The sequence below is a fragment of the Chiroxiphia lanceolata genome, chromosome 9, assembly GCF_009829145.1.
Source record: "Chiroxiphia lanceolata isolate bChiLan1 chromosome 9, bChiLan1.pri, whole genome shotgun sequence".
NCBI classification, from domain to species: domain Eukaryota; kingdom Metazoa; phylum Chordata; class Aves; order Passeriformes; family Pipridae; genus Chiroxiphia; species Chiroxiphia lanceolata.
In genome coordinates, this window is record NC_045645.1 from 17,259,093 (window position 1) to 17,272,677 (window position 13,585).

Here is a 13,585-nt window from a genome sequence, read left to right on the forward strand (position 1 = left end):
TTCTTTTTATTCCAGTTATAAGGATGTCAGTTTTGATGACTCGTGACTAATGTTTTTGCATAGTTGGTAAAATAAAACAGTGCTATGTGTCATTGAAAGCACAAGACATGTTTAACCTGGTAACCCTTTCCTGTTTAGGCCAAGCAGCAGTTAAACCTGCGCACACATATGGCTGATGAAAACAAAAATGAATATGCTGCACAACTACAGAACTTTAATGGGGAACAGCACAAACACTACTACATTGTCATTCCTCAGATTTATAAGGTAAAATAATTAACAGATAAAGTATGTCTGATCTTCTAAATAAGAAGTAAATTTTAAAATTTTAAACTTAGGATTTTAGTGGATAACTTCATCAAGAAATTAGCATGATCTTGATATAACATGGTGTTTTATCATGAGACTTATTGCTTACCATATTTATGCTTAGATTTGTAACAAAAATGCTCAATTGCATTTTCTGTAAGATTTTATATTTTATAGATCCTTTGTTTAAATATTGCTGAAGAGGTCTGACAAAATAAACATTTGAGACATGTAGGTGACAGCAAGCATGTGAAACAATCACTCTAACGAGTTTTGGTCAGTAGTTGTCATGATATTTGGGGGGGTGTGCAAATGCTTTGCCTCTGGCAGAGATGAAGGAAAGCACGTGGTGACGGTGGTTTAATGTATCTCATGCACAGATGTAAAATGGGTGGATTGGGAGCAGAAGTGCCAGCCCTGGCCCCAGCCCCCAGCTGGTCATTGCTTAATCAATTACCAGCAATCCACAGACCTCTCTAAAACATAAAAAAAGTTAAATATCAATAATTTGAATCTGAAATGGAGATTTCTTGAGATGCTTTATGTAATTATTAAGATATTTTTTAACAGTCTTTCAAAAACAGAGAGACTGCAAAACTAAAGTACTTGGGGGGGCATCAGGTGAGAAGAGTTTAAAAGTGTGTTGGCATGTACCTCCAGCCATGTGGGAGAATAGATGTGGGAAGTGATTCTGAGACAGGGAGTCAGGAAATGGCAAGTGAAGTACTGGCTTTATTTGAAGGTGTATTGACTTAAGTATGCTTGATGTTTTCCAGAAGCAGAAGTCCGTTCATATTTTTTTAAAAAAAATTCTCAATAGAAGGTCTGGGATTCACAGGGGAAATTTCTAATATTTTAACTGTTAAGCAGCACTACAGTAGATCTGACATTAACACACTGATAGAAGAATTGCAGTCAACTCCCAGGAGAAACAGTTTGATCAGCTTGGACCAGAGTTTTTCTTTACTGCCTTTATTTCTCTAGGGTTAAAATCCATTATCCTTGTAAGACAGTACTTATGTTTTTTGAACACTACAGTAAGAGCAAAAAGGCCTAGTCCTGCTTTCTCTTGGGACTACATTTTTATTATTTCCTTGCAAGTATTTGGTAACATTCTGTGGGAAAACCTTGGGAAAGGGGTTTAGCATGATGAGGTCATTGTTTCGTTTTTGAGAGATGAAATTGAATACTGGTAGAGACATCTGCCTTAGTGTAGTTGCAGGAAAGATCCAACTTCTTCCCCAGTTTTTGACAACCTATTGTTGTATGTGCTGTTGGTCTTTGTTTTCTTTTGGTTTTTTTTTCCACCTTCAATTAGGTGAAAGATCTGGGGCTATGACCTTAATAATATTTCTCTTGAATTTGTTCTTTTTTGTTCTGTTCCAGTAAACTTTTATTGCAAATCTTATGTAATGGTATTCTTTTCTTTATTTTCTTGCACACTTCTAAAGGAAATGGTTTGTATTTCAAATCAGAGATCATGTCTAAACTGCAGATAATTTTAATTTTCCCTATTTTTAAAATAATTAGTATTTATTGGAAAGTATAAAAATAAAAGCAAGATGGAGATATTTATCACCGGAGAAATTACTTGGAACTAGAAGGAGAGAGTGAGGAGATGTGGAAATCAGTAAAATTTCTTCATAGTGATTTTCATTTGGGCATGAAGCAAATACTTTAAACTTTGTTGCCCATAGACACTGTACATGTACTTTATTCAAGAAGAAGGAAAAGGAAGTCCAGTCCTTTATATAATTTTTAGAAATCAAAGAGTATAAACTCTTCGTAACCACTGTTCTGAGCATCGTAAATCTATGCCTGAAAGAACTTTCAAGTTCTGTTTTGTTAAGCAAATAAAAATACTGGGAAAGCACGGAAATTCTGTACTACAGTGTGGTGACCACAATTAACTGCATATATCAGGATCAAGGGGGCAAAATCTGCAAATGAAAGCTTTATTTTATCTTTCTTTGCACTTGCAGCAACTTCAAGAAATGGATGAAAGAAGGACTATCAAACTTAGTGAATGTTACAAAGGCTTTGCTGACTCTGAGCGCAAAGTTATTCCAATAATCTCTAAATGTTTAGAAGGGATGATCCTTGCAGCAAAGTCAGTCGATGAACACAGAGTAAGTAGAACTGAGTAACTTTTTGAAAGTGTGTGAACAACTGAACTGATAGGGAAGCTGTGGAGAGAGGAAAGGCTGACTTAACCTTTGCATTTTAATTCCTGTTACCAAATATATTTGCCTGCTTGAGAAGTGTGGTGACTTCAAACCTTAAGTGATCACTTCCACTTTTGGTGTCTGCTCTCTCCCTGTTTTATTGATTTCGTGTGATCTGATTTTGGACACGTTTTGGTTATCCTGAAATGCCTTAGAATATCACTGTGGTTGGTATTTTCTCCTTTATGTGACATTAAATCATATAAAGGGTGTTCAGTTAACAAAGTATCATTCCATGTCCTGTTTGATTGCAGCTGTTGGCACTTCTTTCTTATTCCTTATAATACGGGTTCTTCCTGATTATATCTTACTACATCTAGTTTCTTAGTGTTATCTTCATTTCAGTGCCAATGTTGAAAGATCAAAAAGTGGAGTAGTAGTTTGTCCCTAAAGCATGTCCTGTTTTAAATCTGTGATAACCCTTGGGAAGTATTTGGGAAATATGGATTCTGAATAGCAGAGTGTGCTTTGAACACTGCTGAGATAAAAAACCATATGTTATCATAACTCATTCTATCCAAAAGCACGTGTTTGGAGCTTGCTCTTACTTTCCCATCTCTGCATCTCTACAATTAAAAGAAAAATTTGTCTCCCCGTTTTTTCTCTCTCTGGTTCTTGATGGGTTTGCTTTTTAAACTCCTTATGTCCTATGTTTAGGACTCACAACTAGTGATAGACTGCTTCAAATCTGGTTTTGAACCTCCTGGAGATTTTCCATTTGAAGACTACAGTCAGAATATTTACAGAACTATCTCTGATGGAACCATCAGTACACCAAAGCAGGAAGGAATGAGAATTGATTCAAAAACTACAGTTGGCAAGGCTAAAGGAAAGCTGTGGCTGTTTGGAAAGAAACCAAAGGTAACAATTAAGAAATTATTATTTGGAAAATTAAAATGTGAACATCTAGAGTGCATGGAAGCAGAAATTTATTTATTTTAAAATAACCTTCCCCTTGCCTGCCGCTGTCTTTTAAAATATGTGTAAGGAGATCTGAAACCTGGAGTAGGGTTGGATACTTACCATGTTCCTTCTATTGATTTGTGTCTGGGAATGTTTAATTTCATTTGATAAAAGTAGCTTCCTATTACTGTAATGGGAAATCTTTCTAAGATTCTGTAAACACTTTCTGCAGTTGCATAGAAAAGGTGTTAATTGTGAATGTAAAAATAAGGGGGAGTGTGCTTTGGAATCAGCCAGACTTCAGATCTCTCTTTTATAATATAAAAAGCAAACCCCTTCTAAATGTCACATTTATATGTAGAAGTGCTATATAGATTTTTATTATACCTGCTACTTTTGAAAACTTCTGAGATTTGTCTGAAAACATTAAAGTTTATGACACCTCATTGATAAAACTTAGTATTGAAGCTCCATAGGTAAATGTCCTAGAAAATATTACTATGAAATAGGTAAAAATATTCCAAGAAAAAATTAAGAGCATAGAAATGACTCCTTTGTTGTCTTATGATATGAATTGCAATTAACACTTTCTGTGCAAGATGCCTTCATGCATCAACAAAAAAGATTGTCAATACATGCATTAGTTATATAAAAATGAATAATGGAGCATATACATATTTAAATTTTATGCTGTGTCTTTATTTAGTATTGGAGCATATCAGTGAGCCATTTTAATGATTCTCACAAATTTCTATGAGATTATTTTAATGGTCTAAGCCAGTTTCTGTCATTTATTACAGGAAACTATTCTTAGAGCCTGTTACTGGTAGGAATTATTTTCCACTTGATAGTATTCCAGGAAAGCATATCTTTATAGAAAGGAAGGATACAGCTGATTTTTTTTATTCCATGTTCAGTATATTATGTAACTGCAGCTGTGTGTTAAAGTGAAAACTGATTGTTTGCTTTTCATGCAATATAATTTAATGATTGATAATAGTTTAAATGCAGTAATATATGAGCATATTTATTGCATTTGTCTGCAGAGGTGGGTGAGATTCAGCCTAGTCTAAAATCAGATCATAATTGCCAGTTTGGCCACAAGACATCTTTCTGAGAGTCTGTAAATCTACATCGCTTTTCAATCTGGATCTTGGCATTTACTGTAGTTATAAGAAGTCCCTTAGTATGAAGACAGCTGAAGAAAGCTGCCAAGACTTGCCCTACTCTTTCTTCTCCCCAGTTTGTTCACTTTGTATGTAGCGTTCAGAGTCAGCCTTACTGTTACCTGCATGGAATCACAGGTGTACATATGTGTATACAGACTACACATCTCTTCATAAGGACCTGGACAAAATGAAAGATTTTGTTCCTTTTCTTTCACCTGTTTTTGGGGAGGGTGGAGGAGTGCTCTACAAAACAACAACTGGGAGCAAAATACTTACCAGAAGATATATAATTAATTCCAAACACTATTCACAGGTTTTAAAATATATTCTTAAATTAGCTAATACAAAACTAGCTGGTTTATTACAACTAGAGTATTCATGGTAGCCCTTGGACCTTCATTTAGCTGAAACTATGGCTGGTCTTGACTTCCAGATATGCATTTACCTATTTTTTGATGTTGTCAAAGACTTAAATGTCTTTTTGAAAGGGAATGACTTGTACAGCAGTGGAAATAGTACAGAAAAATTGAACTGGGAAAGAGCAACAGAGGTTTGAGACACAAAAAATGAGAGAAGCAATTTGAAGAAAAGGGAGGAAGTTCTCATGATGATATTAAGAATGACATGCAGCAATTGTGTCAGTCCAACCTGACTACAGAGATTGAGAATACTTCTTGTTTTAGTCATTCTCCATAGACATACCTAATATTTCTGTCTTGGCTAACCTGGAAGGGTACCTCAATATGTAGGAGGAAGCATGGAGCAGGAATGCATGACTGTAACTAAATTGGCAATAGCAGAACTTTAAGAGAAGAGACAGGGAACTTTGGGATCTTGTTAGGATCTTGTGGCAGTGTTGAGTCTAAAGCTTTTTTGAATGTTCCTTCATTCTCTGCAGCAACCTGTAACTCTGAAGACTAACTCATGACAGAAACCCTGTTAAACCCAATACAGTTATAGTATTAATATGTCTGGAACGTTACAAGCTGTTTCTGTGTTGGATGGAAATTTTAGTTTTGTAAGACAGAATTTTCATTTTAAAATCACTTTGAACATTTGGCTTATTTATTGCTTTCTTTATTTCCACATTAGCCACAATCCCCACCCCTAACCCCTACTAGTTTATACACATCCAGTACTCCTAATGGGTCCCAGTATCCCATATTCTCCATTGAACCAGTGCATTATTGCATGAGTGACATAAAAACAGGGAAGCCCAGAATTCCTTCTTTCAGAAGCCTCAAAAGAGGGGTAAGTTCAATAATAAGTTGAAATGCATGATGGGCTATGAACAGTGTGTTTGTGATGTGGCTTTTCTAATGCTCTTCACCCTCGTTATAAGGCTTACTTGGTTAAAAGTAACACTTCAGCTATAAGGTCACTTCTAGAATACTTTTTATCATACTATACAGAAGTTACCAACAGATTAAAAATAAAATAGAAATAGTCTTTATCACAATTGAAAGACTTGTGCCTAAAAGAAAGGTGTTATAAAGAGGGTGCTCAGCATGTGTTTGATACCTTTCTTCATTGTTGTTCACATTCACAAATGTTTTCCTACCATCATGTAACATTTTTGCAGTAATTTATCATTGGCTATATAGTCACCACAAAAATCATCTGATAGATCAGGTGTCTTCTTTGCTGACTTTGACTTGAAATTGTAGTAGTTGATTATGAGATAGTGAACCAAGAAGGGAGAATTTTAATTTCTTCTGTACATCAATTGCTATAGCACATGGGGCTAGCACATTTTGGAATACTGATTTTTAAAGCATTATAGTTTTAATGCATTTTCTGATTAATTAGTTGTTCTTGTTTGTCCTAGGTTCTTTTGGGTAAAAATATTGAAAAAATTACTACCAAATGCCTCCTACTGAGACTTGCCAATTAATTTACTAATTTATAGTGGCATATTCTGCAAATAGAATTTATTTGGAAGTCAGTAGATGGGAAATACTACATGGTTTCCTAGCAACGTTTATAGTACTAGTGATAAATGTACTGGCACTTCCCTGCTATGTCAGAAAAGCATAGGCTGCTCAGTGTATGTATGTTTGATGATATTTATTGATCCAAATAATGAGATAATTAGATGCATTTGATGATATAATTAATAATATTTTGATGTTTCAAAACAATATTGACTTGCTGCCTCATTTGCATCAAGAATGGTTGACTACTCTTGACGTAATGTGGAGATCAAGGTACAACATTGTTATATTGCAGCAAGGGTATAATTTAGAGGCTCCCTTGTTGTCATTCTGAAATAGAACGAATTTCAGTTAAAACTTATTTTCTTTAAGTCATGTTGTGGCATCTAATTTCAGGCCCCCAGATATCTTGGAAATACCCTTCCTACCACAACCATTATTTAGAAAATTCTTGTGGTCCTCTAAGTATATATGGAGGACAGTTTCTGCTTTCCCCTTCTGAATCACTTACAATTTGGTCTGGTCATGAAGGTAATGTTTCTTCTTCAGTACTTAGTGAGGGGCTAACTGGATTAGATAGCACAGGTCTTGATTACACCTCAGTTTTGTTGATCACTAAATGTATTGACTCCTGGTTTACAAATCATTACCTTTGCAGTACTAGTAGTTCTAGAACCTCTTACTGAAGCAAAAGATCATCTGCTAGCAACTACAGAATGCTAATGGAAAATGAAACTCTGATTTTTTTAAATACATTGTTCATGTTGTAAAATTAAATTAATATAGGATAGTATTATTTAAAATTAGGGAGGATCACTAGTATCGTACAGATCTCAATTAACTCAAATATGCCAAAAGATTAAATAATCTCTGTAAAATCTTCAACATAAACATTTAGTTTTTATATATTTTGAATTTCCTTGCAAGCATTTTAACAGACATCACATTATCACATATTTTTTAAGTCTTTTCAGCATAAATGTATACTGGAATACTAACAGATTTTTTTTTCTCATTGATCAATCTTATCTTTATAATATATCTTGATTAAATGCTTAATAGTTGCTCATACATGATGCTATTTTCTACATTTTTGTCCCTGAAAAACGATGTCCCAGTGGTACTGACACGCAGAACTACCAAACCATGAAATCATAGAAAGGTTTGGAAGGGACCTCAAATACCATCTGGTTCCAGCCCCCCTGCCGTGAGCAGGGACACCTTCCCCTAGACCAGGTTGCTCAGAGCCCCATCCAGCCTGGCCTTGAACACTTCTAGGGATGGGGCATCCACAGCTTCCTTGGGCAGCCTGCTCCAGTGCCTCATCATCTTCTGAATAAAGAATTTCTTCCTAACATTTATCTAAATCTGTCTTTAGTTTAAAACCATTCCCCTTTGTCCTATCACTATCTGCCAGTGTAAAATGTATTTTTAATTTGCTTGAGCTTCTACCGAGCTCTGTCCATGAGTTGGCATATATCAGACAGTAAGAATACTGGTTATTGTGTTTAACATGCCCTGTACAAGATTTCTCTCAAGGCCCTGGAGATCATAAAACCAAGTCTTTCTTCGTTCTGTGCTTCATGCAGTAGATTTTTCTATCATGATGTAGAGCAAAAGCAGCAAACAGTAGCAGTAGAGTAGGTTATTGAATAAAGGTATAAGCAACTGTAACTTGCTTTATTAGTACTGCTGCTACCTGCTGCTGCTTCTCCTTTGAAATCTCAGCGGTTCCAGAAAGTGTCAGTGCTTATGACAGTCTGTGCTCAATGCCATTTGGTACATAAACGGATGCATCAGCAGCAGCAATATGTAAACCTTAACAGTGTTTGCTTGGAAGACTCTTTTTAAAGGGAACAGGAAGTTTATTTATGCCATTTTGCATCCTTGAACTGTATTCAGTTTTCTACCAAAGTATCATTTGTGAAGGTGCTTTACTTCCCTCATTGCTGGAAATTCTAATTTTGTGTGTGTGCCCCAATCAACAGCCTTAACAAGTGCTGAGGGAGTCATAAGTGAGGTTGAGATATCAATCTCCTAAACTGCTTGGTGTTTCTCTGGAAAGGGTTATCCAAAGTCATTGAAAGCACAGGAGGTCTTCAAAATGCTGTGAATGTTAAACCCAAGATTAACTCCTGGCCCCCATGTTTTACTTGCTTCTTCGAAGGATAAAATCTTAAATGTCTTTATTTTTATCTGGACTAAAACATCTTTAGATCACAACAACCCAAATGCTGTTTTCAGAAAGTAAAATCAATTACTTCTAAACTTAAAAAATATCTTTGTTTATTCTAGATCTACTGTAATAATAAAGTAAATGCATTGTAAAAATTACATTTGTAAAAGTCAAGGTAGTGGATTTTGAGCTATGATTAACAAATTATTTGCATATGAGTGATCAGTCCATCATCATCAAATTCTGCTATTTTGTGCAGTGTTGGCTCTGTGTGTGTTTCTTTTCCTACAATAGAAGGTCTTTAGCCTATTATTCAAACCACTAAAATTCAAAAGTAGTTTAATGAAATTGTCTATTAAAATGTCATAAGTTAAAGTACCCATTATCACTAGTAATTTTCTTCAGTAATTCTTAAAGCAATTCTTGTGCTTATAGTAAACTGTGTTTTTATAAATGAAAATGTCAATCCTTAAGTAATATTTTAAAGACAGATTTTTAGGCATTAATCATTTTCGTAAGTGGTCATTGCATGTAAATAATTTCCCGTTTCTTTCTGTTTTCAAATGAACTGTGCAGTGGTCGGTGAAGATGGTAAGCCCGTGTGCTGATCTGTCTGCTGTACTTCTCCTAAGATAGCATGAAAGTAATCTTTGAAAGTGTTTCCATATCATAACTGCTTTAAGTCAGGTGCTGAAATACATCCTCAGATTTTCCACTCATATGCACAGTCTTCTTAATCATCCATGCTTAATGTAAGGCAATTAGACTTGTGATCTGGCTGCAACTAAATCTGCCACTTGGGACTTTTAGAGGTGACCAGTATTCACGAGTTGGTCATGATGGAAATACCTGGTGATTTTTCTTTGTCAGGAAAATTGTTGAAGCAGCATAAAATACTGTATGAAAAGATTACAAAATTTGTGTAAAGAACCAATATTGAATACTGCATGCCTTTGAATTTGGGAAAAAAAATGCAGGGGAGATGATCCTTTATGGTTAGAAATATAGAAAACTGTTACAATAAATGAAAACCACATCTTAATCAGTATTGTTGCTTTGCAGAGTAAATCAGTAAAATTCACAAAAAGACCTCTGTTCTTCTGATTCTTCTTTTAGGATACTCTGATTTTTAACTGACCTGTAGGGAAGAATGATACAGAGGATATGATTGTCTTTTTGTTTCTTTGTAGTGTGTAAAAACACTTGAAAGGATTTCAAGGCTTTTTGTCCTTCAGAAAGGAACACTTCTGTTTTATTTTGGAAACATTATATCTTGATTTTTCTACTTTTATGGTGTCTGTAATTGCGTTCTTAAAAAGCAGTGAGATTGATTTTTACAAGTGCAAAAGATCCAAGAAGTTGAGTGGGGCAAGAAGATCTTAAGGGGGGGTATTGGAAACTTGGTGCCCAAGCCTGAGGCTGTTGGTGTAAAAATCTCAACAGTCAAGTTTCTGTAAAATTTCTTCTTGAAAAAAGAAATGCTGTCCAGTTTGGTTTGCCTTCATGGAGGGTTACTGTAATGGCAAGTAGGTTTCTTGTGCTAAAACCACCTTCCTTAGGCAACTGGGAACACAAAAGATGGAATTTAACCTTCTGTTATTACGACGTGTACCATATTTCCTTCTTAACACTGTCGCTGTCTGTCACCCTGAGGGGAAGAGTTTTCACAACAAACTGACAAGACAACGTAAAAATCTTCCCATGCATTTCATATCCAGACCCTTCCATCCTGCTTATAATCTTGGCACAAGTTTGCAATCAAGTTTGCATGGTTAGGTTCATAACAATAGGTGGTCTTTAAGTTGCTTGGTTTGGGGCTTTTTTTAACGTTTGGGAAGTAAGAGGTTTTTTCCCTCCCTAAATTTTTTGGATTTTTTTTAATAGTAGAAAGGTTAGTTGGAATATTTGAGCAAGTTTGGATTCAGATTAACAAACTTAGGTCACAGTTTTGATATTATAAAGGCTTTTTCTGTGTTCCATGAACTGGTTTTACTCAAGATAAAATCCATCAGAACTTTTTAAGTTTTAATATATTTTCTAGGATTGATGAACTTCTGGAAGAGAACTGTAATAGTACTTTGGAATGAAGATCCAAAATATAGTATTTTTCTTTTGGTACCATCCAAATCACCATAGAACTCGCTCCAGAGAGAGAAACAATTATATCTACATAATATTATTATATACACAGATTATTGTTTTGAAGTAATTCTGTAGTAATTAATTCTGTCCTTTCTAAATCTGCTTTGAGTGCAGTGAATGTAACAGGAGGTACATGACTCAGCCTTTCAGAAAAAAAATTAAGTGTACAAATTTTGAATTACCTCTGTGAGCCAACTGTTACAGAAGGCAGAACCCTGAATGAATGACTACACTGGCAGCGAGAACATGCATTTATTCTGTTGCGGTCTTTCGTAGAGCTGTTTGTCGAGTAGAGTTTTTAAGAAGGTCCATCCTGCTTCCAGTGAACACTGTCCATGTGTGGATATGTCACTTCAGCTGCCCAGGTATGTACATGTGACTTGTTTCATGGTATTTCTGCTTGCAGGGCCCTGCACTAGAAGACTTCAGCCATCTCCCTCCAGAACAAAGACGCAAGAAACTGCAACAGAGGATTGATGAACTTAACAGAGAGCTACAGAAGGAAACGGACCAAAAGTGAGTGCATTTTTTTGGAGCTCTGTCATGGTTCTCTCGCTGTTTCTTTTGGAGTCCTCTACCTAATCCAACAGTGCTCAAAAGCTAGGAGACAATCTACTAGGCCAGGCTATTAACAAGCATTTTTAAGTTCATAGTTTGTTGTATGTAGGTTCTTATTAGCATTGCTTCCTTCTGCTTTATTATATTACTCATTTTGATCCTAATACTGCATAGGAAACATTGGCTCTAAAATCATGCAGTAAAAACAATGCATAGGTCTGTTCAGCAAGAGAGCTGTCACTTGGTGCCTTAAGAATGTTACTAATGTTTAGGAAATTATCTATAACAAACAATATGGGAAACAGTACTGACACTGGATAGAGAAGGGTCAACAGTTGGAGTCCTTGTGTGCCTGTGCCCAACACAAGGAAGGAAGGCAAAGTGCTAAGAGGACAGAATGGGAGAAGGATTTAGGCAAGGTGTTAGGGGACCAGTAGTTCCTCATCTCTGTGCTTAGTATCTAATCGTGGGTCTGGATCTCACACATATTATTTTAGCTTTAATGAATCAGTACTGATGTATGTAATTTTCATAACTGTTGTTGTGTTTTGTATGTTTTTAGAGATGCCCTCATCAAAATGAAGGATGTTTATGAGAAAAATCCCCAAATGGGTGATCCAAGCAGTTTGCAACCAAAATTAACTGAGACTATGAGCAACATGGACCGTCTTCGGATGGAAATACATAAAAATGAGGTTAGACTCTAAAATAGAGTTCCTTGGAAAATGTAAATGATTGGTACAACTGTACTTTGCCTTACAGCTTTTAAATATAGCACCCAGAAAAACTACTTGTTTTAAGAAAGTGCTCCTGATAGCATTTTTTGTGGGGTGTCATATTTTCAAGTGTGTTCATCTAGCTAGAATAAGGATGTGTTATTAAAGATGTAAACTGTTCAGAAGAATGTATTATTATTCAGTTATTCTGAAATTCACACGTGATTCAAGATTTTTGTTTTCCTTAAGACTAGTATGGAGTATAGGCTAAGTATAAGTTCATGCTTCACATGAGGCTTGGCATCTGCATGCAGTCTCTCTGTGGCTGTGAACTGTATGCACTTAAGTGCATTTGTTAAATTTGCTGGTTTAGAATCGAGTTTTCTTTGACACTAGTATTTGTCTTTTTTTCCCCAAGGCCTGGCTCTCTGAAGTTGAAGGTAAAGTGGCAGCCAGAAGCGACAGGCGGCACAGCAGCGATATCAACCACCTTGTAACACAGGGCCGAGAGAGGTCACTATTCTGTCTCTACTGCTTTTGTCTTAGCTAGAATCAGTACATCTCCCTGGTAGTTAACAGGAGGTGATGGTTGTTACTTATCCTCTGAAAGTCTGTGTCGTTCTAAAGGAAAATCTTACTGGTTCTGACTTCTAAAGGTCACTTCATGCCATTATGGTAACATATAAAATAGTCTAACTGAAACACCTGCTCAGTAAACAGCAGTGCCTTTTAATGCTATCTTATTCTATTGCTTAAGGCTCACACTAGTTTTCCATGTTCTGTGGAGACAAGTATGTCAAATTTGTTTGTTTTTGTAGCAGAATTCAGTCTAAGCTTTTGCTAGGTCAGTTTTTTCAGAAAATCACCTCTAGCAGTAATATAAAACCTACTAACAGGAATTCCCAGGTCTGCCCTTTCTGTGATGCATGTATGTTCTGAGTTGTAGAGCTATGAACTCCTGAGTCCTCATGCTCCAATCATTGCATTATAGCCCTGAAGGGAGCTACACGGATGATGCAAATCAGGAAGTTCGCAGTCCACCACAGCAACACACTCATCCAAATGAGTTTGATGATGAGTTTGAAGATGATGATCCGTTACCAGCTATAGGACATTGCAAGGCTATATATCCATTTGATGGTAAGGTTAACAACATGCACTATGATGCCTTGGCTTATTATAAGGCATGGAGTAGTTTTTATAGAGAAGACAGGTAAAATGATTTAAAGTAAATTAACTGTATGAGCAACCAGTTGCTTATAAGATCAGTGAAAATACTTTATGAATTACTTTAACTCATGAGCAGTACATTTGTGCTGTTTTAAGATAAATATTAGCACAGCTATTGGCAAATGGTCAGCTTTACAAATTGGACTATGTTCTTTTCTGTACGTCTGTTTGGCCATATGTTCTCTTGAACAGATTTTTTATTCTTCCTGTTTATATATAATTT

At 35.7% G+C, this 13,585-nt stretch overlaps 1 protein-coding gene across 4 annotated transcripts in view; it reads left to right on the plus strand.

Annotated features, from left to right (window-relative positions):
- Window positions 1-13,585, plus strand: part of FNBP1L (formin binding protein 1 like) — a 56,357-nt gene that overhangs the window by 39,109 nt on the left and 3,663 nt on the right. For 3 of the 4 annotated variants that reach the window (XM_032696737.1, XM_032696735.1, XM_032696736.1), the window contains exons 7-15: window positions 139-267; window positions 2,292-2,438; window positions 3,192-3,395; window positions 5,699-5,857; window positions 9,293-9,307; window positions 11,265-11,374; window positions 11,979-12,111; window positions 12,551-12,645; window positions 13,124-13,272. In XM_032696737.1, coding sequence (XP_032552628.1) covers window positions 139-267; window positions 2,292-2,438; window positions 3,192-3,395; window positions 5,699-5,857; window positions 9,293-9,307; window positions 11,265-11,374; window positions 11,979-12,111; window positions 12,551-12,645; window positions 13,124-13,272 — 1,141 coding nt within the window. The remainder of the gene's footprint in view (window positions 1-138; window positions 268-2,291; window positions 2,439-3,191; window positions 3,396-5,698; window positions 5,858-9,292; window positions 9,308-11,264; window positions 11,375-11,978; window positions 12,112-12,550; window positions 12,646-13,123; window positions 13,273-13,585) is intronic. The other variant, XM_032696738.1, reaches the window with a different exon arrangement.